This window comes from Symphalangus syndactylus, chromosome 14, assembly GCF_028878055.3.
Source record: "Symphalangus syndactylus isolate Jambi chromosome 14, NHGRI_mSymSyn1-v2.1_pri, whole genome shotgun sequence".
Lineage (NCBI taxonomy): Eukaryota > Metazoa > Chordata > Mammalia > Primates > Hylobatidae > Symphalangus > Symphalangus syndactylus.
Genome location: NC_072436.2, coordinates 110,355,854 through 110,381,069, shown reverse-complemented (window position 1 = coordinate 110,381,069; position 25,216 = coordinate 110,355,854). Strand labels below are relative to the sequence as shown.

General features: G+C 45.8%; 1 protein-coding gene across 1 annotated transcript in view; it reads right to left on the bottom strand.

Annotated features, from left to right (window-relative positions):
• Positions 1 to 1,595: 1,595 nt before the first annotated feature.
• Positions 1,596 to 25,216, bottom strand: part of TMEM114 (transmembrane protein 114) — a 51,836-nt gene continuing 28,215 nt past the window's right edge. The window contains exon 3 of the mRNA XM_055241627.1: positions 1,596 to 1,853. Coding sequence (XP_055097602.1) covers positions 1,843 to 1,853 — 11 coding nt within the window. The 3' untranslated portion in view covers positions 1,596 to 1,842. The remainder of the gene's footprint in view (positions 1,854 to 25,216) is intronic.

Below are 25,216 nucleotides of genomic sequence, written 5' to 3'. Positions count from 1 at the left end.
TACTTTGAGAGGTCGAGGCGGGCAGATCACCTGAGGTCAGGAGTTGGAGACCAGCCTGGACAACGTGGTGAAACCCCGTCTCTACTAAAAATACAAAAATCAGCTGGGTGTGGCGGCGTGCACCTGTAATCCCAGCTACTTGGGAGGCTGAGGCAGAAGAATCACTTGAACCTGGGAGGCAGAGTTTGCAGTGAGCCAAGATAGCGCTATTGCACTCCAGCCTGGGTGTCAGAGCGAGACTCTGTCTCAAAAAAAAAAAAAAAAAAAAAAAAAAATTTAAGGGGTTGAAACAGGTCTTGAATCCCAACTCTTTTGTCTCTAACAACCCATTTTATTATTTTTAGCCCCCAGGTACTTGCATGTTTTGAAAGCTGTTCATATAATAATTTGTACATAGCTAACTTCACCATGCCTTGATGTCTTCTTCGGGAACTTTAAGGGACTGAATATCCTTGTCTCTAAAATGAGAAGGTTGATTTGAGTGAAGGCTTGCAACCTCGGTATCTCAACATAAGGGAATAGTGACTAGCAATAGGGAGAGTCACAACTAATTTATTACTAAAATCAGCTCCAGTAATGAAGTCTTCAATGAATTGCTTAAACAAATTAAAGTGGATTCAAAGGTCCCTCTAACAAAGCCATTCTTGCACCCTTAAGTTCAGATGCTTATTCTTTTTCTTTTTTTTTTTTATTTTGGTTTGTTTTTGTTTGTTTGTTTTGGGTTTTTTGCTTCCATGTTTTAATCATGTACCAGGCATTGAGCTCAGAAAAAGGGGTGGACTCACAGTTGAGGCACTGGGAATCACCGCTGTTCAAGGTCTAATTATCCACCCTCAGTCAGTAGTAAAAGGCAGAGCAGGTGTGAAGGGCACTTTTTTGTTTCAAAATAAAGATAATATTTCCTTTGTCGTAGCTGTAGGAATCACACATTTTTACTTTTATTAAAAATACAGGCCAGGTGCGGTGGCTCACACCTGTAATTCCATCAGGTGTGAGCCAAAGTGGGAGGATCATTTGAGCCCAGGAGTTGGAGACCAGCCTGGGCAACAAGGTGAAACCCTATGTCTACAAAAAATGTAAGAATTAGCTGGACGTGGTGGTGCATGCCTGCAGTCCCAGCTTCTTGGGAGGCTGAGGCTGGAAGATTGCATGAGCTCAGAAGTTGAAGCTGCAGAGAGCTGTGATTGCATCACTGCACTCCATCCTGGGCAACAGAGTGAGATCCTGTCTCAAAAAACAAAAACAAGCCGGGCATAGTGGCTCACACCTGTAATCCCAGCACTTTGGGAGGCCGAGGCCGGCAGATGACCTGAGATCAGGAGGTCAAGACCAGCCTGGCCAACATCGTGAAACCCCGTCTCTACTAAAAATACAAAAATTAGCCAGGTGTGATGGCACATTCCTGTAGTCCCAGCTACTTGGGAAGCTGAGGCAGGAGAATGGCTTGAACCCGGGAGGCAGAGGTTGCAGTGAGCCAAGACCTCACTATTACACTCCAGCCTGGGTGACAGAGTGAGACTCCATCTCAAAAACAAACAAACAAACAAAAAAATATATATATATTTATATATGATAATAAATCTGCCACCAGGATATAACTGATGCTAATATTTTAATAAACATTCTTCCCAATTCATATCGCTATACACATATACGTATAGATTCTGTTTTTCATAACCGTGATAATATCATATGATATCATATGGCGTGAAACTACAATCTGATTTTATCCCCCATTCTGTTTTATACCAGGAACTTCTTTCCATGACAGCAAAGCCCTGCAGAAGTTTTCCATTCTATTCATTTACTGTTAATAATTCATCATTGACATCCGTGGAGCTATCAAAAAGCAGCTGTAAAAAAGAACAAGAAAGCTTATTGTGTACTGATAAGAACCAACTCCAAGATATGTATAAGCATAAAAGGCAAGGTTAGAACACTGTTTACTTTGCTCCTATTTGCGTAAAACAAAGAGAAAAGAAAAAAGAAAGGTGTCATGGCGGGGGTGGGGGGCAACATTTAAACATTTTTGCCCTGAGACTGGGCGCAGTGACTTACACCTGTAATCCTAGCACTTTGTGAGGCCAGGGCAGGTAGATTTCTTGATCCCAGTAGTTTGAGACCAGCCTGGGCAGCATGGTGAGACTTTGTCTCTACAAAAAAAAAAAAAAAAAAAACTTAGCTGGGCAGGTGGTGCCTGCCTGTAGTCCCAACTACCCAGGAGGCTGAGGTAGGAGGATCACTGGCGCCCAGGAAAGCAAGGCTGCAGTAAGCCATGATCCTTCCACTGCACTGTAGCCTGGGTGACAGAACAAGATGATATCTCAAAAAAAAAAAAAAGATAAACATATTTGCTCTGGAGGGGAAGCCAAAGAATTGATGGTGCTGGTTGTGCTGGGAGATAAGCCAGTGGGCAGGCAGAGACCTGAGGCAGGAGAGAGAAGGGTCGTCGTGTACCCTATTGTACCCATGGAACTTTGGACCATATGACTGTATGAACCTAGACAAAGAATGTGTGTGCTGTGGTTTTTTTGTTTGTTTGCTTGTTTTTTGTTTTTTTGAGACAGAGTCTTGCTCTGTCGCCCAAGCTGGAGTGCAGTGGCGCCATCTCGGCTCACTGCAAGCTCCGCCTCTTGGGTTCACGCCATTCTCCTGCCTCAGCCTCCCGAACAGCTGGGACTACAGGCACCCGCCACCACGCCCAGCTAATTTTTGTATTTTTAGTAGAGATGGGGTTTCACCGTGTTAGCCAGGATAGTCTCGATCTCCTGATCTCGTGATCCGCCCGCCTCGGCCTCCCAAGGTGCTGGGATTACAGGCGTGAGCCACCGCGCCTGCCCGGCCATGCTGTGTTTTTATGTTGTATATACTTCATTGCATATGTGTGTGTATGTATGTATTTAATTTGAATACAGTAGATAAATTTGTGTTATATTTAAATTATATCATTTATAAGGTATCTGTTTGTGACTTTGAGGAAACAGTTTATCGCTGTATCCTCCATCTCTAGTCAAATGCCTGGAATAAAAGGAGCTCAATAAATATGTATTCAATAACTTGATGTTTGAATGAATAAATAAATTCTGATTATTAAATAGCATATTTGTGAGTTGCGATTTTTTTTTAGTTACTTCCACGTTTTTCACTTTGGGTGCTCGGTCACAATCTGGGCATTGCCATGCAACATGTGACCCATATGAATAACGTGTGCCTGGTGTGCGGTGCTCAATAAATGTTTGAGGATCCCTGGGCCAACTGCACTCAGGGTACTTCCAGCTGATGTAATCTGGAATTCCAGGATGCGATCTGGAAGACACAAGATTCAGGGGTCCTTTTCCTCTGAGAAGGGAATTGAGGGGTGGAAGGTAGAGAAGCTAGAAGCAGAATCCCAACCCAAGAGCCACTTACCCAGAATACTTGACCCTGGCCCCAGTGACCGCTTCAGCTCCGCAAAGCCTCCTTCTCTCTCTGACCCTCATCAGACCCAGAGGAGGGCTCTGCCTCCTGCAAGCAGGCTCAGATGCCTGGGCAGATCTTCCCCACAAGCTCACACCACCCTCTCCTTCCATCCTCCCACGCCCCAATTCCCTTCTCCGAGGAAGATGACCCCTGCAGCTTCACTCTTCCAGATCCCATCCTGGGATTCCAGGTTGTATCAGCTGGAAGCACCCTTCGTGCAACTGGCCCAGGGATCCTTAAATATTTATTCACCACCACAAGCAAGACAGACGTTGTTCATATAGATCACGTGTCCCATGGCAATATCCAGATTGTAACAGGAAACCTAAACTAAAAAAGAAAAAAAATGGAAGTAACTTAAAAAAATTACAACTCACAAATATGCTATTTTTTTAATTATTTTATTTTTTTAGACAGAGTCTCGCTCTGTCACAGAGGCTGGAATGCAGTGAAACAATCTCAGCTCACTGCAACCTCCACCTCCTGGATTCAAGTGATTCTCCTGTCTCAGCCTCTGGAGTAGCTGGGATTACAGGCACATGCCACCATGCCTGGCTGATTTTTGTATTTTTAGTAGACATGGGGTTTCACCATGTTGGCCAGGCTGGTCTTGAACTCTTCACCTCAGCCTAAGGTGATCCACCTGCCTCAGCCTCCCAAAGTGCTGGGATTACAGGCTTGAACTGCCGAGCCAGGCCACAAATATGGTATTTAATAATCAGAATGTATTTATTCATTCAAACATCAAGTTATTGAGTGCGTATTTATCGAACTGCTATATTCCAGGCACTTGGCTAGAGATTAAGGATACAGTGATGAACTACTTTTTCACAAAATAGTTTTTTTATAGGAGCAATAGAACAGTCTCAGATAGAGGCAGGAGCTCTGGAGTCCAGCCACCTGAGCAGGAATCCCAGCTGGTCGCTCACCGGCCGGGTATCATTATCTCAACCTCAGTTTCCTCATCTGTCAAATAAGAGTGATGATGATTGCATTGAATTCATCAGATTGTCGTAAGTCTTCAATGAAATAATGCAAGTAAAATATCTGGTATATAGCAAGCACTCCAAAAATCTCAGCTATTATTACTATTATAATAGCACCCATTTTATTTTTTTTATTTATTTTTTTTTTATTATACTTTAGGGTTTTAGGGTACATGTGCACAATGTGCAGGTTTGTTACATATGTATCCATGTGCCATGTTGATTTCCTGCACCCATTAACTCGTCATTTAGCATTAGGTGTATCTCCTAATGCTGTCCCTCCCCCCTCCCCCAACCCCACAACAGTCCCCGGAGTGTGATGTTCCCCTTCCTGTGTCCATGAGTTCTCATTGTTCAATTCCCACCTATGAGTGAGAACATGCGGTGTTTGGTTTTTTGTCCTTGCGATAGTTTACTGAGAATGATGTTTTCCAGTTTCATCCATGTCCCTACAAAGGACACGAACTCATCATTTTTTATGGCTGCATAGTATTCCATGGTGAATATGTGCCACATTTTCTTAATCCAGTCTATCGTTGTTGGACATTTGGGTTGGTTCCAACTCTTTGCTATTGTGAATAGTGCCACAATAAACATACGTGTGCATGTGTCTTTATAGCAGCATGATTTATAGTCCTTTGGGTATATACCCAGTAATGGGATGGCTGGGTCAAATGGTATTTCTAGTTCTAGATCCCTGAGGAATCGCCACACTGACTTCCACAATGGTTGAACTAGTTTACAGTCCCACCAACAGTGTAAAAGTGTTCCTATTTCTCCACATCCTGTCCAGCACCTGTTGTTTCCTGATTTTTTAATGATGGCCATTCTAACTGGTGTGAGATGGTATCTCACTGAATAGCACCCATTTTATCTAAGGTTGGATAGTCAATGAAAGATACAGAAAAAGACAGGGAAACTTGGGAGTTGATAGGAACAGATGAAGTAGAACTGATGAATCAGAAAGCAGTGAAATTCAATTCACTTACTGAACCAATTTTTATTGACCACTCACTATAGCTCAGCATTCCACTAGGTACTGGGAACCAGTGGTAAGCAAAGACGGACATAGTTCCTGTCTTCTTGGAGCTTACGGACTGTTGGGAGAGATGGATATAACCACAGAATCACACGAATAACTGCTAAATTTTGACAATGACTACTGTCACAGAAGAGAGATGTAGGATGTTTCAAGAGCTGACAACAGGAAGACTTGATCTAATGAGAGAGATCAGGGCAGGCTTCCCTGGAGAGTAATGTTTGAGCTGACATGCAACTCAGGTTAAAAGATTAAGCAGCAGGTGCAAAGTCCCTGTGGCAAAGACATATGCATGGAACTGAAAGAAGTCCAGAGTTGCCAGAGAGAGGCTACAACGTGGAGGGTAGAGTGAGGTGAGGCTGAGAGCAAAGTCTGGACCAGCCCCATGCAGGGTCTAATGATAATAATGACCACAAATAGGGTGGCAGCAATCATGTATTGATCTCTTGGTATATGCCAGGCATATTATATGATATCATCTAAAGTCATGACAATACCATGAAGTTGGTGCTATTATTTTCTGCATTTTACAAATGGGAAAACAGGCTTGAGGTCATGTGGCTACCAAGGACGTGAACCAGTTATGTCTAACTCAAGAGCCTTCACAGTCTTGGACTCAGAACATCATACAATTTGTCATACAAATGAGGACAATCCAGGGGTACATTATTAATAATGCTAAGACCACAGACATAAACCAGGACCTCCCCAAGCACTGCTGGAAAATATCTCAGGATTTAAAAACAATGAAAGTACTTTGTAAACAGTGATATCTACTAACAGATCAGAGACAATTCATCTGACCATAAGGTTCAGGAAGGGGAAAGATCTCAGTGTAACCAGGAGATCCTTTTCTTGAACCAATGCCTCATTCTGCTACAACATGAAGCTTCTTCCAGTCCCACATCTTCAATATATTTGACACTTTGAAAAATAATTAATTGTGTCGGTTTTATTAATGTTTTAAAATACAAATTAAAAATGTGACAAATGAGTGAGAAACAGCAGTCTGTTTTAATGAAAATTTCATATTCTCCATCAATAAATCATAAACTAAAGAGAACCCAACATAAGCCACGATATTCCTTGCCTGTCTGTGTAAGGGGTTACTTGGGAGACGGTTCCACTTGGGAACTGGAAAGATTCTAGAATTCTGCAGGGCCCAACAGTTCAGGCTGGTGAGGATCAAAGGGGTCTGGCTTAGAAAGATGTAGCACAGGCTCCAATTCCTCTGTTCTTTCCAAGAACAAAGGGCTTAGAGAGATGCAGCACAGTGGCCCAATATGAACTTTACCTCCAAGGGATCCACCACCCTGCGAGGCAGCTTTCACCAGGACAGCATGGTGATCAGGAAAAACCACCCCACCATTAGGGTGAAATGCAGCAGAAGCATAGCATTGTGTGGCTGGAGAAGTCACCCGCCGTCACCCTCCGTGGTTGAGATGTTGAGGATGATTCAGGGCAGGGCGTCCCTTAACCAAGGAGGATGTGAAACCTGGTACCCCTCTACTTCCTCTGCTGAGATTTCTCCTGCTTCAGACTCTGTTCCAACGGTAGGGCTCATTCCCAAACTTTGTGTCTAGAACCTCTACTGAAATGTTCTTTTCCCTGTTTTAACATCTTACAAGAGATGTTTTATCCTACCTCTGGGTAGCAATAAACCAATTCCATCTATTTCACATTTTTAAAGAAACCCAGATTAGGAGATGCAAGGGTCTCCCTCGGTCATCCCAGGTCACTTTAAATTCCCAAGTCTGCTCCTCCAGCACCATCTTGGAAAACTCTCATATCTGATTTCAGGTTTGCAAAGGATTGGGCCTGATTGAGCTAGATCTGCTTTTCAAAAATTCTAAATATGTAAGAACGATTTGGCAGGGAGTGGTTGGAAATGCAAATTCCTTGGCTTTATAACGTTCTAAATATTGATTCTGTGGGTTTGGGGTGGAGGAGGCCAGCAAAGGGGGTAGGAGTGTGCTTTGTACATAAGCAACCGAGGTGCGCTATTCAGAAGCACTACTCTAAATGAGCCTTGGAAGGAACAGGGGAATTGGAGCCTGGGGTTGGGGGGTTATTTGAGGGAACTGGGATGTTTCCAACCAGAATCTCCCCAGTCCTCCCAGCTCTTCCCCACATCCTCCCTCTGCACCAGAGTTTAGCAAATGTAGTCTTCTTAGGCCAGATTGAAATGCCAGAATGTATGGAGATTAATCACAGAATAATACAAACTGCCGCTTATCATCTCCCATATATTTGACATAATTACCCTACAAGCAACATGAAAATGTTATACTGTAATAACTCCTAGCCAGGAGAAAAGGCAGCGTTGCTGATAACATGAAAATAGAGAAGAATACAGAACACAGCCCTTCGAAAACTTTTAATTAATTTTTCTCCCTTTCAGCATAATGGATGTCAGTTCAGGCTTCAGTGTTTCCGAAGTGCTTGGCCTCGTAGCAAAGAAACTTAGGATCAGGCAGATTGACTACAGAGCAAAGCTGGGCCCCAATGGGGGACTAAGGAGAGACGGCATGAGGAGCATTTGGTCATCTTTAAACACATAATTTAGACTATGTCACTTTTCTATTTAAATTATTTTATAGCTCCCCCTTGCCCCGCCCTGCAGAACCCAAAGACCAAGGTCCTTTGGTGTCATTGGGAATAATCCATGGTGTGGCACTTGCTTGTTACCTTGTCAATTTCAGCTGCTTCCCCTACCCACCAAATGCCCTAGTGTGACTGAGTCGCTTGCATCATGCAATGGTGCACCTTGCACCATGCTTCATTCCTCCAAAACTGTGCACTTGATGTTCTATCTACTAGGACGCCCCTCCCACGGAAACTTCATCTGTCCAACCCAACTCATTCTTTAAAACTCAGCTCAGATGTCATCCCCTCCCCAGAGCCTTCCTTTCTCAAAGACAGCCAAGGTTTCTGCCTTGGGCTCCTAGAGCCTCCTGACCTTCCTTCTAACACGGACTGTATCACCCTATATTGCACGAACCCACCTGTCTCTCTCCTCCTGTAGAATGTGAATGTATCATTCATTTCTATAGGCCAAGATCCACACCATGTCTAGGATAGAACATGTGCTGAAAGAATATTTGAAGAATGAACAAATAAATATTCTCTATAGCTACTAGAGTAACTTAACACTTTGTCAATGTCCGTAACATAGGAACCTACACAGTAAATTCCTTGTGTAAAAAACCATGCATCTCTCTTTATAAACCACTGTGATTCATTGGTCAAACTGGCTTATGTAATCCAATATTTTCCTTTTTGCCTAGACTGCCAGGAAGCTCAAAGGTAAATGCCATGATAAATAATAACAACAGCATTAGCCTGGGTTTTGTTTTTGTGGATTGATTTTCTTTTTCCTTCACTGTGATTTTGTTCCTGTTTTTGTTTTCTGTTTCCCATTTACTGACTCATCAATAGCAAACAACTTTATATAGGCAAGCTGCAAAGACCAAGGATATATGCAAGCCCTCTCATGCTTGCTTCATGTCTTACTTAACAGATAAGCACACCTTTTGGATAAATAACAAGTATAATTTGTCTAAGTGGTAAATGAATACTCAACAAATATTTGTTGAGCATTAACTGAGCCAGGCATCAAGCTGGGTCTTCTGCATATAGAGAAGAAAACACATGCTCTCCTCACTCAAGGAGTACATTGTTTACTGGGAAGTAAAGGGGGTGATATTTGAGCAGGGTCTTAACGGATATGTAGGGGTTCACCAGTAGAAGAAACAAAACCTGCTGAATTTTAAGAACGTCAAGTGACTTGATATTGCTACAGGATACATGTGAATGAGCAGTCGTTAAACGACCAACCTGTTGAAAAGAGGAAGGATAGTTCATAAGACACTTAGGAACAGACCTTGCTGTTAAGTTTAGACTTTACCCTACAGGCCACTGGTCTAAAACTGTTTTACATAGGGGGACCCCTTTTCGGTGTTCAGAGATTTTATGGCAGTAGTCTCAGTGCAAATTGACTGAGAAAACATATGACAGCAAAAGTCATAGTAAGTTCAGTGATGCATTTAAATTAATTTGTACTTTGTTCAACCCAATCAAATTTACAGACATTTGAAAAATAGCTGCACCCAGCAAAACATACACTGCTCCCCTCAGAAATATAAATAAAATATGAATGTGTCTATTCTAAGTGGTTACTCTTCTCCTCAACATCTTTCTCTCTTTCTCTCTCTCTCCCCCCGCCCCCCGCCCCGTAATATCTTATCTTGTGAGGCTTGACATTGAAATGCAGTTTCCACAGTGCGTGTTTCCAGTGTGGTTATAACTTGTGGATCTGTTTTATCAGATGCTCCTGTCTTTTGTTTAATCAGGCCTCTATTGCACCCTTTCTCTTTTCTTTCTAGTTGTTGTCTTCTTTCTCCTATGTTCAAGATCACTAGTCTATTGTTGGCCAGGCTCAGTGGCTCACACCTGCAATCCCAACACTTTGGGAGGCCAAGGTGGGAAAATTACTTGCATCCAGGAGTTCAAGACCAGCCTGGGGAACATAGCAAGATCGCTTATCTACAAAAGAATATCTACAAAAAAAATAAAAAATAACCAGGCATAGTGGCACATGCCTGCAGTCCCAGCTATTCGGGAGGCTGAGGCAGGAGGATTGCTGGAGCCCAAGAGGTTGAGGTTGCAGTGAGCTGTAATCATACCACTGGACTCACCCTGTGCAACAGAGTTATACTCTGTCTCAGAAAATCATCATCATCACCATCATCATCATCTATTGCTGTCAAGTTACATTTTGATATGTTAATCTAATTTTGTGGTCCTTAAATGTTCATGTGTACCAGAAACACCGAGAGGGCTACTCAAATACAGATTGCTGGGCGTCATTCCCAGAGTTTCTAATTCGGTAGATCATTAGTGGGGTCTGAGAATTTGCTTTTCTAACAAATTCCCAAATGAGGCTGATGCCGCTGATCCAGGGGCCACACTTTGAGAATCAGTGAGCTACCTTATCTCCCTTCTCCTACTATATTACCATTTCGTCTATGGTTTCATCGGTTTCTTACATATTTTACCCTTCTTAAAATTCTCAAACCTTTGATTTCATAAATAAATTCTCAGCCTGGCAAGGTGGCTCATGCCTGTAATCCCAGCACTTTGGGAGGTTGAGGGAGAAGGATTGCTTGAGCCCAAGAATTTGAGACCAGCCTAGGCAACATAACAAGACCCTATCTCTATGGAAAATTTAAAAATTAGCTGGGTGTGGTGGTGTGTGCCTGTAGTCCCAGCTGCCTTGGAGGCTGAGGTGGGAGGATCACTTGAGCCCAGGAGATGGAAGCTACAGTGAGCTATGATCATGTCACTGCACTCCAGCCTGGGAACAGAGCAAGACCCTGTCTCAAAACAAAAAAGAAATGTTCAAAATGAATAAAACAATTATATTAAGAGCATAAATGTTCATAAATACATACAATCCTGAAGAACACTTTTACATGCACCACGATGGTTAAGACTGATTGTGTATACGTTATAGAATTTCTTAACTCATTTCAAACTGTTAAGTAAATCAACACATGCAATTTGCATTCCTTCTAGTTGTCACCTGTCAGTAACGGTAAACGTGTAAATGAGGAGCCAAGACTTTCATGTGATCTCTTTAGGGTTGTGTGTTTACCTGAGAGACCCAATGTACCGACAGTGGCCGGACTCTATATAAAGATGAACCCTGACCCAACAATCTGCAGCGACCAGCCCGGACATCATCTACAGGAACCAGCCCAGGGTGCCAGCCTGCTCTCTGTAAGTCAGACTTGTAGAAAGTCCGGCCACTATCTCCAGCAACTGGTTCAGGAAGCCAAGCAACCACCCCAGTAACAATCAGTCCCAAATGCCCAGGGTTCAAATAATAACGGACAGCTTCCCTAAAATTTTTATCCCTGCATCCAACTGGGGATAAACCCAAGAAAGCTACACAGACACCCCTACCAGATCACAGCAGATGACCACTTCTAATTATCCCACCTTCAGGTTCCCCATGACAACAGCTCCAATCAGAGCGCACCAGGTCTTCTTTTTCTTCTGCAGTAAAGGTTTCCCTCTCCTCTATCTACCTTTGAGCGTCTGCCAAAACGCAAGTGATTCTGGCTGACTCCCTTGCTACAGCAAGCTCTGAATAAATAGCTTTTGCTTGTTCTTATTTGGTTGGGCTGCATTTATTTCTAAAGCTAGCTGGGAGGAAAGGGGAAAGCCACAGCCAACTGAGCCTTGGCTAAATGTATCTAAGCATTACATAAAATACCTGTATGTACAAGACCCATTAGAATGTTTATCCAGTCTGCATATAATGGTTGCTGCAGGTGAGTGTTCTCAGGCTCTTTTCCGGAATTCTGTTGAGGGATCTTGTGGTCTCATTGACAGCAAATACGGCTGGGGGAAAGGGGGAGTCGTCAAGGAATTTTTGAGCTGAAAGGTGTCATGATTTTTGCATTAAAGACACCAGCCCAGCAGCTGTGTGGAGGAAGAGGAGTAAGGAAGAGCAGAATGTATCAACCAGGATTTCTCCAAAGGGGTTAAGCAAGAACTCTAGACCAGATTCTGTCTCCGTGGAGGCCCTTCCTTGTCCTGAAATGCATTCCCATTGCCCCTGAAGAGACACGCTTTCTTTTTTTTTTGAGACAGAGTCTCGCTCTGTCACCCAGGCTGGAGTGCAGTGGTGCAATTTCAGCTCACTACAATGTGTGCCTCCTGGATTCAAGCTATTCTCTTGCCTCAGACTCCAGAGTAGCTGAGATTACAGGCGCACGCCACTACGCCTGGCTAATTTTTGTATTTTTAGTAGACACAGCGTTTCAACATCTTCGCCAGACTGATCTTGAACTCCTGACCTTGTGATCCACCCACCTCAGCCTCCCAAAGTGCTGGGATTACAGGTGTGAGCCACCGCACCCAGCCAGCACGCTTTCTTTACTGAACACAAAGGTTGGCAAGGTTGTCTTCTCAGGCAGGAGGAGGTCCTTGCATGGCCTCTGAGTGTAGTCTCGGGGAAGTGTGGACCACAGTCATGGTTATTTAATTACCATGAGAGATTCTCATCAGGATGCCAACAGGCAAGTTCACAGCTGAGAAACCCCTCTTAATTGCTGGGCTTGGGAGGCCCATCATTCCTTTGATGGGCCTGTGGCTTGCTCTTTTGACCTCCCACATCTAGATTTGCTGGGGCTGTGGAAATGATTCCTAGTCCAGGTGATAGAAATGTCAGGAACAAGACTCTGGCCGAAACATTTGGCCAGACTTTGTTAATTTCATGAAGAAGGGGAAATGCAAGTTTCACGCTCCTGGAACGGCTGCAAGCAAGACCCACTGAAAAGCCTGTTCTTCAAACAAGTTAAACACCGTGAGTTTGAATTTAAGCTCCAGCCCCTAGTAACGGTGGGACCCTGACTGAGCAAGGGGTTTAGTTATCCTCTCCACCTCCGGATTTTCTCATTTGTGAAAAGGATGTAATATGAGTTCCTGCATCTCAGGGTTGCTGTGAAATGATGCATCTAAAGGGTTTGGCAGTGTGCCTGACCCATAGCAAACTCTGGCAATTATAACGCATGTTTCTTGAGTGCTGGATGGCACCTCTATAGTTTCCTACAGTCAAGGTCAATGATTCTCAGATACTAGCCATGTACAGCATGGCTTTACAACCTTTTATTATTATTACCTCCCTGATGAGTCTTTTAAACTTTTTTTCCTAATCGTCACCCCACACACACCCTTGAAATAATAGCACAGGTGCACTGTGTATCTGTTTCTGTACTGTAACCTTTTGCAGGGCCACGAACCATTGTATAGTATCCAAGACCTTTTTCACCCGCTAAGAGCAAATTATCTCAGCAGAGATGAAATCTTTTATGCATTTTTGTCCTTTTTCTTGCCCATAGAGAAGTGAGCTAAAAATTGCCATGTATATATGTATACAGAAAAAAAATACACCCATATATGAAAAATACTTTGTTTTACTTTCACTGATGGGAATGACCATGTGAAATATTTCAATTTTACATAGTCGGTGGAGGAGCTAGTATTAAAAAGAAATAAAGCATCTTCCAATTTAACAAAGAGGGTGAGAGAGAGAGATCCAGTTGTTGCCTGCGTTAAGAATGCATGATCTCGCCAGGCGCGGTGGCTCATGCCTGTAATCCCAGCACTTTGGGAGGCTGAGGCAGGCGGATCACAAGGTCAGGAGATCGAGACCATCCTGGCTAACACAGTGAAACCCCATCTCTACTAAAAATACAAAAAATTAGCCAGGCATGGCAGCATGCACCTGCAGTCCCAGCTGCTGGGGAGGCTGAGGCAGGAGAATGGCGTGAACCCTGGAGGCAGAGCTTGCAGTGAGCCAAGATCTCACCACTGCACTCCAGCCTGGGCAACAGAGCAAGACTCCGTCTCAAAAAAAAAAAAAAGAATGCATGATCTCAGGTTGGGGGTGGTGCCTCACACCTGTAATCCCAGCACTTTGGGAGGCCAAGGTGGGTGGATCACCTGAGGTTAGGAGTTGGAGAACAGCCCGGCCAACATGGCAAAATCCTTTCTCTACTAAAAAATACAAAAATTAGCCGGAAGTGGTGGTGGGCACCTGCAGTCCCAGCTACTCGGAAGGCTGAAGCAGGAGAATCGCTCGAACCCAGCGGGCAGAGGTTGCAGTGAGCCACGATTGAGCCACTTTACTCAAGCCTGGGCAACAAGAGCAAAACTCCGTCTCAAAAAAAAAAAAAAAAATGCATGATCTCAAAGTGAGATCTGTGTGAACTGAGAAAAATAAGAAAGTTCACATGCATTCTGTTTAAAGTTCAACCTTTTATTCTAAGATGTCGTATTTTCCTTTGTGTGTGTGTGTATGTGTGTGAGAGACGGTTGTAACGGGAAATGGTAGTGATTATCTTTTTGTATGTGGGGTTCTGTGTCTGTGTGCTCAGGTGGTGGCTGAATTGATGGACTTACTTGCCATGATGAAAAGTAAGTAACAGAACTTCTACCTGTATTAGTCAGGGTTCTCTAGAGGTCAGAACTAGTAGGATAGATGTAGATATATATAAAAGGGAATTTATTCAGGAGAAGTGGCTCACGTGATCACAAGGTGAAGTCCCACTACAGTCCATCCACAAGCTGAGGAGTAAGGAAGCCAGTAGTTGCTCAGTCCGAGTCCCAAAACCTCAAAACCAGGGAAGCCAACAGTGCAGCCTTCAGTCTGTAGCCGAAGGCCCAAGAGTCCCTGGCAAACCACTGGTGTAAGCCCAAGAGTCCAAAATCCAAATAACTTGGAATCTGATGTTCCAGGGCAGGAAGCACGTGCTGGAGCATGGGAGAAGATGAAGCCAGAAGACTCAGCAAGTCAGCTTCTCCCACCATCCCCATCTTCTGCCTGCTTTTTCTAGCCGTGCTGGCAGCCAATTGGATGGTGTCTACCCACATTGTGGGTGGGTCTTCCTCTCCCAGTCCACTCACTCAAGTGATCATCTCTTCTGGCAACAGCCAGAAATACCCAGATACACCCAGGAACGATACTGTGCATCCTTCAAGCCAATCAAGTTGATACTTAACATTAACCATCACAGTACCCCAGAATTTTGTTCGTGTTCTCTGGAATCTAAAATCTGGTCCCTCCTGGCTGGGCGCAGTGGCTCACACCTGCAATCCCAGCACTTTGGGAGGCCAAGGCAGGCGGATCACGAGGTCAGTAGTTTGAGAGCAGCCTGACCAATGTAGTGAAACCCCATCTCTACTAAAAATACAAAATTAGCCAGGCGTGGTGATGCATGCCTGTAATCCTAGCTACTGGGAAGGCTGAGGCAGAAGAATCACTTGAACCCCAGAGGCGGAGGTTGCAGTGAACCGAGATCGCACCATTGCACTCCAGCCTGAGCAACAAGAGTGAAACTTCATCTCAAAAACAAAGAAACAAACAAACAAACAAACGCTGGTCCCTCCTAACACTCCAGCTCCTGGGGCTCTGAAGGTTCACCTCCTGCCCACTCCCATATCCACACATGCTTGTGGGTGCTAGAGAGATTCATCCCCTTCCTCACCCTGTGGTCCTCGCTGAAGCCACAGGAAAGAACGTCCGCTGCTCTCCTCCTGAGAGAACCGCAGTAGAAGAAGACTGAGCAAAACATTACTGGGCACAGCTATTCTGCACCTCACCTTGTACTTGATTTGCAGAACTACAGAGATGAATGATACGTGGTTCTGACCCTAAAGGAGTTCAAAGTCTAGCAAAGGTGACAGAGGTCTCCCGCCATCCTGTTCGCTCACTCTTCCTTGTTCTACTGAGCTATGGGTCTCCCAGGAAACGTGCTGTGGTCTCTAGCACTGGAGGATTTTTTCTTCAAAGAAAGGATCTCCTGGAATTCTGGTTTTTACCAGAACCAGGAACCAGGAGCAAGACTCTGGCCAAAACATTTGGCCAGACTTTGTTAATTTCATGAGGCAGGGGAAATGCAAGTTTCATGCTGCTGGAATGGCTGCAAGCAAGACCCCCTGAAAAGCCTGTTCTTCAAATAAGTTAGTCAGACACCATGTGTTTGAATCCAAGCTCCAGCCCCTAGTAACGGTGGGACCCTGACTGAGCAAGTGGCTTAGCCTACACTGTGTAGCCTTCTGTACACTGTTATACTTAAAAGTAATATTTAAGGTAAAAAAACAAAGATGAAAATGTCAAGGCCAATTTAGGTGAGCATTGCATAAGAAGAAAATGCCACAAATAAACTGTTGGCTCCAAACTCAACTTCCTGTGGCCAAAGCAAAGAGAGAAAGTCCATCAGTGACAACATTCCCAGTATCCTCAGATTTAACCATACTAAAGGTTGACAAGAAACATTTACTTTCCATCTGTGAGGCGGGACAAAAATTCATCTTTTCAAAACCTTTCATAGAGTAGCACAGCTGATCTTATGAGAGCATCTGAAACAATACTCTGAAATAAAATTTAACGGTGTGTTTCTAGGGGTGTTTTATTAAACTTCTCCATTCAAGCTCATGTACCAAATGTAAAACCCATGGTCATAATTGTGCAAAACTGAGAGCCACCTAAATGTCCTTCACTAGGTTATTGGATACACAAATTGTACTACATCAGAACCATGGAATACTACTCAGCAATGAAAAGGAACAAATGCAACAGGGTGGATGGATCTCAAAGGTATTATGCTGAGTGAAGAAAAGCCAGTCTCCAAAGATTCTATATTGTAAGATTCCATTTATATAACATTCTCAAAATTACAGAGCTCCAGAGGGAGAGGACAGATCAGTGATTGCCAGGGGTCAAGCAAGGACTACAAGGGGGACCAGGCACAGCGGCTCACACCTGTAATCTCAGCACTTTGGGAGGCTGAAGCAAGAGGATCACTTGAAGCCAGGAATTTGAGACCAGCCTGGACAACACAGCAAGACCCCATCTCTGAAAAAAAAAATTTTAAATATTAGCCAGTCATGGTTGTGTGTGCCTGTAGTCCCAGCTACTAGGGAGGCTAAGGTGGGAGCCTCACTTGAACCCATGAGGTTGAGGCTGTAGTGAGCTATATTCACTCCACTACTCTCCAGCCTGAGCCACAGAGTGAGACTCTATTCTTTAAAAGAAAAAAGACTGCAAAGGGTAGCTACATAGAGCTCCTTTGAGTTGGTGGAAAAGGTCTGCTTCATGATTGTGCTGTGCAAAAATCTATACATGGCAGAAATTTGCACAAAACTGTACACACACACACAAAGATAAGATCTGTAGTTTAACAGTATTGCAATGTGGATTTTCTAGCTTTGATACTGCACTGCAGTTATGTAGGATGTCACCACTGGGGAAAGATAAGTGAAGGGTTCAAGGGACTCTGTGTAATATTTTTGCCACTTCCTGCGAGCCTATAATTATTTCAAAATAAATAGGAAAAAAATAAAAGACAATAGCTGTGCTCTAAGGTCCTACCTGCTCCTGAATTCTCTAACTCAGGGACCCTGGCCTTCCGCCCTGAAGGTGAAACCTTGCTGTTTCTGCACAAACCACTCCCCTCCCCTCCCAGCAGCCCTTGATTCTTGGGCTTAACAGCTCCCAGGACCCGCCGAGCTGTGATTCTGAAGTCATCTTTGATCACTCACTTTAGGTCTCTTACCACTTAAGCTGCCTGTATTTAAACTCTCCCCGAGTGATCTCCATCCTTTTATCCAGGTCCTTTGATGGCTTGGCTCTGGTCACTTGCTAATCCAGCCGAGGTTCTTGCTTCCTGCCAGGTTTTTCTTCCGACTTCTCATCCTCCCCTTTGTTGCTCACCCTTTGCTTGGCGAAGAGGCCAGGATGGAGATGACAGGAGAGCACAGGAGTGCTGACCGCAGCCGTTTCATTCCTCTGGTCTGAGAAACACTCAGCTGGCCCTGGGGCATCAGCTCAGTGCCCCTGCTTTCCAGACCAAGAATCAAGACCTGTGATTTAATGGGCATTGTTTGATATCACTTTGAAATTGAGGTTCTGGAAAATCTGGCCATGGGTGGTCCCTGTGGGTGTCTGTGGCCAGAGAACTCTTTCAGGAGAATGAAAATAGCTGTAGAGTCCAAAGAATCAGGAGATGGAGATTCAAGGGCTTGAATCTTTTTTTTTGAGACTGAGTCTCGCTCTGTTGCCCAGGCTGGAGTGCAGTGGCACGATCTCGGCTCACTACAAGCTCCACCTCCTGGGTTCACGCCATTCTCCTGCCTCAGCCTCCCAAGCAGCTGGGACTACAGGTGCCTGCCACCACGCCCGGCTATTTTGTATTTTTAGTAGAGATGGGGTTTCACCGTGTTAGCCAGGACGGTCTTGATCTCCTGACGTCATGATCCGCCCACCTCGGCCTCCCAAAGTGCTGGGATTACAGGCGTGAGCCACCGCGCCTGGCCAATCTCAGCTTTTCAAGTTCATTTTCTTCCCACCTCAGCCTCCCAAGTAGCTGGAATTACAGGCTCACACCACTATGGCTGCTAATTTTTTTTTTTTGAGGCAGGGTCTCTCTCAGTCACCCAGGCTGGAGTGCAGCGGTGCGATCTCAGCTCTCTGCAACCTCTGGCTCCCAGGTTCAAGCGATTCTCATGCCTCAGCCTCCTGAACAGCTCGGATTACAGGCATGTGCCACCACGCCCAGTTAATTTTTGTGTTTTTTGTAGAGACAGGGTTTCACCATGTTGCCCAGGCTGCTCTTGAACTCCTGAGCTCAAGTGATCCTGCCGACTTGGCTTCCCTAAGACTGCTTCACTGTAATACTTTCTCCAGAACAATAAGAGATGCATGCGAAAGGGCTTCATTTCTTTGATTTTCCCCTTTATTGATTGCCTGGGCCCTGCAAAAAGATGAGGTCATGTGATTTCAGGGAAAAAAATGGGTAGGGGCAGACAGCGTGGCTCAAGCCTGCAATTCCAGCCCTTTGGGAGGCCGAGGCAGGAGCATTGCCTGAGACCAGGAGTTCGAGACTGCAGTGATCTATGATTGCACCAAACTCTGTCTCTAATAATAATAATAATAATAATAATAATAATAATAATAACGAGGCACCATTGCTGACCAGAGAGAGAGTCTCCTTCTTGACCTCTCAGCCCCTTCATAGCACTTGTCTCCGTTTGGAATCACACATGTGACACTTGATTGATCCTGACCCCCAACCGTGCTTTCTGTGGGGTGGGCTCTGCTTCTCTTTTGCTCTGCATGGACAGTGCCTGCTGGTGCATACTAAGTCTTCCATAATATTTGCTGAATGTAAGAATGATGGAGTTAATTAAGCCCAAGGAGTGAGGCCAGGTTCAAAAGGCCTGGAAATGAGTCAGATAAGAATCCTAAAGGCAGCTAACACTGGCTTAGCGCACACAGATGAGAAGTCCTGTTCTACGTACTTTGCCTGCTATAACTTGTGCAATGGCCACAACACCCCTGAGGGTAGGCACTAATGTTAGTGCTGTCTTAAGGATAATAAGTTGAGGGACGAGGAGCTTAAGCAGTTTGTCCTTGGTACCACAGCTGGGTGTTCGAATGCCTATAGAACCTGTGCCTTGAGCCCCCGTGCTCTGCAGACACGCAGAAGTAAACGTGGAAATGTGGTCTCATAGATGGCTGGAAGTCAGAAGGTGAGGCAGCCTTCAGTACCAGGGCCTGCCCACTCATGGGGTTTCCTTCCCCTCTCCTCCCAGGTCTCCTTCTCAGTAACCTTTGTGGTCTCCTCTGGTTTCGCCCATGTGAGTTGGTGTTTATCATGCACATTTCCTGAGCTCTTCTCTCTTCGCATATGACGCTGACTCTCTGAGCATCTCATACATCCCGAAGGTTTGCGCTACAGATGCAGGGCAGGTTCTTGGCTTAGCCCAGGAAGGAATTCAAGAGCAAGCCTGTGGTAGAAGAAAACAGCTGTATTGAGGAGGTGGCAGGGCTGCAGCTCCGTGACTGCTCCTGCAAGAGCAGGGCTCTTTGTACCCACTTTTATTGATATACTAATTAAGGAGCAGCCTTTCAGAATCAGCTAGAAAATGAGCAGTAACGTCCGGGTGGTGGGGAGGTGTTGCCATGGCAAGGCAAGGGGCAGTAACTTCTGGGTGTTGTCATGGCAATGGTAAACTGTCGTGGCGCTAGTAGATGTGTCTTTTGGTGCCTCTTCCCAGCTTCCACCAGTCTTCAATCTGGTCCGGGGTCCCGTTGCGTCTGCTGCCTATCTCGCTATTGTTTTCACGTCGATGACTCCCCATGCGTCTGACCAGGTAATTCTCAACCAGGACAATCATGTCTTCCAGGGGACACCTGGCAATATCTGGCGATGTTTTTGGTTGTCATAATTGCAAAGACGGGATGCAGTTGGCATCTGTTGGGTGGGATCCAGGGATTCAGCCGAACAGCCTACAATGCAGAAGGCAGCTCCCGAGAACATAGAATATCTGGCGTCAAATGTCGATAGTACCAAGGTTGGGAAAGCCTGGTCGACCGAAACCTAAGAAGTATCTCCAACTACCTCTTGGACGTGTGCCTCTTGGATGTCCCCTAGTGTCTCAAGCGCTGTCTTCCAGAATCAATTTACTATCTACTCCCCTCCTTCGACACCACCTGTCAGCATTCCTCCCGGCATTTTCCAGCTCCGTGAATCATAAAACCATCCACACTCATATTTCATCTGGGAACCTGCTCTCTTCTTCCTGCATCCATCACTCACCCAGTCCATCAATTCTACCTCGTAAATGCCAAGTCTGAATTCTTCTCTCCTTCCCGCCAGCTCTGCCCACATTCTCTCATCTACATAAGTATCAGCCCCTCTGCCAGCCTTTGTCCCTGCAGTTATGCCAGCCCCCGCTGCTCCAGCCCATCACTCACGCTATAGACAGAGATCCTTCCAGGGCACAAAAGTATCACCTCCTCCATAGAACTCCCCAATGGGTTTCCTTCTGGGTTGAAAAGGGGTGAAAACATTCGTCTTTTTCATCCTTTGGGGATGAAAATGTTCTAGAACTAGATGGTGGCGATGGTTGCATGACATTGTGCACATACTAAATGCCACTGAGTTGTGTGCACTTTATTTGCTGCTGTTGTTGTTTTGAGATGGAGTTTCACTCTTGTTGCTCAGGCTGGAGTGCAATGGGGTGATCTTGGCTCACTGCAACCTCCGCCTCCCAAGATCAAGCGATTCTCCTGCCCCAGCCTCCTAAATAGCTGGGATTACTGGTGCCCGCCACCATACATGGCTAATTTTTTGTATTTTTGGTAAAGATGGGGTTTCACCATGTTGGCCAGGCTGGTCTCGAACTCCTGACCTCAGGTGATCCACCCGCCTCGGCCTCCCAAAATGCCAGGATTATAAGTGTGAACCACCGCACCTGACCCGTGTGCACTTTAAAATGATTGAAATGTAAATTTTATGTCTTGGGTCTTTTATCACAATTTTTTAACACCCTTCACATTGATCTCAATGCTCCTCCCTGTGGCCTTCCGTAATGTGGCCCCTGCTGACCCCTCCAGCCTCTGTTCTTGCTAAGGATGCAAATAAATAGTTGGATTTTGCTGGGGACCAGAGCTGGAGGTGTCTGAGATCCTATGGTAGAAACAAAGAGTCGTGAGGCTTGAGAAAACAGGCTACGCTCGGAGAGGGTAGCAGATTGTACTTTCTAAAGGTGGCTCTAGCAGCTTCCAATCCCCCACACCCTTGTTAGAATACGACCTTGATACTCCTCCCAGGGAGGTGGAGGTCTATGTTCCCTCCTTGTGAATCAGAACAGGCTGTGACTGTGGCAGAAGGGATGCTATATGACTTCTAAGACTGGGTCACAAAAGGTAACGCGTCTTCCACCTTGCCCACGGGAGCACTAGCCCTGGGCCCAGGAACTGCGATATAAGCCTCCCAACAGCCCTGATACTACCATATTGTCAGGAAGCCCAGTCTAGCCCATGTGGAGAGCCATAGGGAAAGGCCCTGAGATGATGTAAAGAGAGAAGGGCTCAGCCTGTCCCTAGCTGCTCCACTGCCTGCTGTTCCAGCTCCAGCTACTGTATAAGAGAGGCCAAACCACAATCGCCCAGCTGAGTCCTTCCGCAATTCCCAACTCTCAAAGACCACAAGCAATATACAAGGGTCACTAGTTTCAGCCACTACATCTTGGGTGATTTGTTAGGCAGCTACAAAGAAATGTATGTGGCCCTTAAGAGCACAGGTGCTGGTCAGCAGCCTTGGTCCCTTTTCCAGAACCAACTTGCCCAGGGCATGAACTCGAGTAATTATTTCCTGCCTCTGAGCCTCAATTTCCTCATTTTGGGAAAGATAATAACAGCACCTACTTCACAGACATCGCGGGAAGACTGAAGAAGATAAAGTGCCATCATCATCTGGTAATGTGAGCTGTTATTAACACTTTGATCTTTAAAATAATCTTGTGATAAAGTGACTTTAGTAACTTCTTAAAGCTGCCCTAACAAACCACCACAAATTAGGTGGCTTAAAACAACAGAAACGTATTCTCTCACAATTCTGAAGGTCCAAAGTTCAAAATCAGTCCAGGCAGGTGTGGTGGCTCACACCTGTAATCCCAGCACTTTGGGAGGCTGAGGCAGGTGGATCACCTGAGGTTAGGAGTTTGAGACCAGCCTGACCAACATGGTGAAACCCCATCTCTACTAAAAATATAGAAATTAGCCGGATATGTGGTGCATGCTTGTAATCCCAACTACTGGGGAGGCTGAGGCAGGAGAATCACTTGAACCTGAGAAGTAGATGTTGCAGTGAGCACACGCCACTTCACTCCAGCCTGGGCAACACAGTGAGAGTCTGTCTCAAAAAGAAAAATAAAAAAAACAAAGTTCAAAATCAAGGGGTCAGGGGGGCCATGCACCCTCTGAGTACTCCAGCAGAGGATCCTTCCTTGCCTATTGCAGCTCCTGGTAGCTTCAGGTGCTCCTTGGCTTGTGGCAGCATCACTCCAACCTCTGCCTCTGTCCCCATGTGGCCTTCTCTCTGTGTACCTCTCCATCCTCACGTGGTTTTCTTAGAAAGACACCAGTCATTGGATTTAGGGCCCACCCTAATCTAATATAACTTCATCTTAACTAGAGTAATTACACCTGTAAAGATGCCTTTTCCTAAGTAGGGTCACATTTACAGCTACTGAAGTTACAATTTCAACATGATCTTTTTGGGGCACGTGCTTGAACCTGCAACAGTCCCCTATTTAGGTAGGCAACTACAGCACCCACCCTGAGCATTTCACCCCACCTCTCAGGGCCCCATTGACAGAAGGTGGAAGATCAGATGCCGATATGATTGCACCCAGTTCTTTTTTTTTTCTTTGAGATGGAGTTTACTCTGTCACCCAGGCTGGAGTGCAATGGTGTGATCTCGGTTCACTGCAACCTCTGCCTCCGAGGTTCAAGCAATTCTCCTGCCTCAGCCTCCCGAGTAGCTGGGACTACAGGCACCTGCCACCATGCCCAGCTAATTTTTTTTGCATTTTTAGTAGAGATGGGGTTTCACCACGTTAGCCAGGATGGTCTTGATCTCCTGACCTTGTAATCCACCCGCCTCAGCCTTCCAAAGTGCTGGGATTACAGGCGTGAGTCACTGCGCCAGGCCTCTTTTTATTTTTCTTTCTGAGATGGAGTTCGCTCTGTCACCCAGGCTGGAGTGCAGTGGCGTGATCTCGGCTCACTGCAACCTCCGCCTCCCAGGTTCAAGTAATTCTCCTGCCTCAGCCTTCCGGGTAGCTGGGATTACAGGCATGCGCCACCACGCCCAGATGATTTTTGTATTTTTAGTAGAGAGGGGGTTTCGCCGTGTTGGCCAGGCTGGTCTCCAACTCCTGACCTCAGATGATCTGCCCACCTCAGCCTCCCAAAACGCTGGGATTACAGGCGTGAGCCACCGGACCCGGCCTGAATTCCACCCGGTTCGGACACTAGCTGCTTCCATCACACACGTCAGGACCAACGTCCCAGGTGTGGAGAAAAAGCGGCTACTTCAAGCATTACAGGTGAATCCTCAGCAGCTCCCTGAGCTGCTACTTCCAAGCAAGGACCCAGCAATCCAGTCGGCGCAAGAGGGAGCAAACTCCACCAAGGAACAAAGGTAGAAGGGGATGGGGGAGTCGGCTTTTTCAATGCATGAATATTTTATCAGTCATCAAAGCGTTGTTCCTCTTGGGGGGCTCTGAGTACTCTGTTAAAAGAAGCGTTTCATTGAGGAAATAGAAATGAATGTGGGGCAGACGCCGATGTTCTAACAGAAGCCCCATGCCACCCTCACAAGGAGAAGGTGGTTGAGCCCTGCGGTTGCGATGCTGCCGACTTCGTGCTGCGGATGACGTAGGAGCTGCGTGTGCGTGAAGCCCAGGGTTCCATGACACGGAAGCTGCAGCACCAGGACAAGGACTGAGCTTCCCATGGGGCTCTTTAGACCCCAAGGGTGGGAGGTTGGGAGCCTGGGGTGGCTGAATGCGAGGCAGAAGTGGGCGGCTTAGCTGGGCACTCAGAAGACCGGGCTTTGAGTCTCCGTTCTGCAAAGTCCTGGCTAACGATCTTGTTGTGGCTGTTGTTGTTTGAGATAGGGTTTCACTCTGTTACACAGGCTGGAGTGCAGTGGTGCCGTCACAGCTCACTGCAGCCTCGACCTCCTAGGCTCAATTCCCCCACCTCAGCCTCCTGAGTATCTGGGACTACAGGTGCATGCCACCATACCCAGCTATTTTTTTATTTTTATTTTTTGTAGAGATAGGGTCTTGCCATGTTGCTTAGGCTGGTCTCGCTATGTTGCTTAGGCTGGTCTCAAACTCCTGGGCTCAAGCGATCCTCCTGTCTCAGCCTTCCAAATTGTTGGGATTACAGGTGTGAGCCACTGTGCCCGGCCTGGCCAGTGATCTTGGATGCATCCTTGACCTCCCTGAGTTTCTGTTGGCTTGTCCATCAGTGGGAGCGAGGGTGGGCATCCTCTGCTTGGACAGTGGCAAGGGTCAGATGAGCCTTGGAACTTTCCCTGGAAACTGTAAAGTGCTTGGCCAGGTTAACAAAAGTTTGCATGTGCCAGGTGCTTTTTGAAACACCAAGGATTTAGCAGTGAACAAAAGTGACTCAAAACCTGCCTTTTGAAGCTGACATTCTGGGACATGTGCATGTGTGTGTATGAGTGCACGGGTATGACAGACAATAAACATGGCTGGTGGAATGCGGGTATGCTTCCTGGTATGAAGTTCTATAAAGCAGACGGGGAGAAGGTGGCAGGGAAGTTTGCATGCCAGC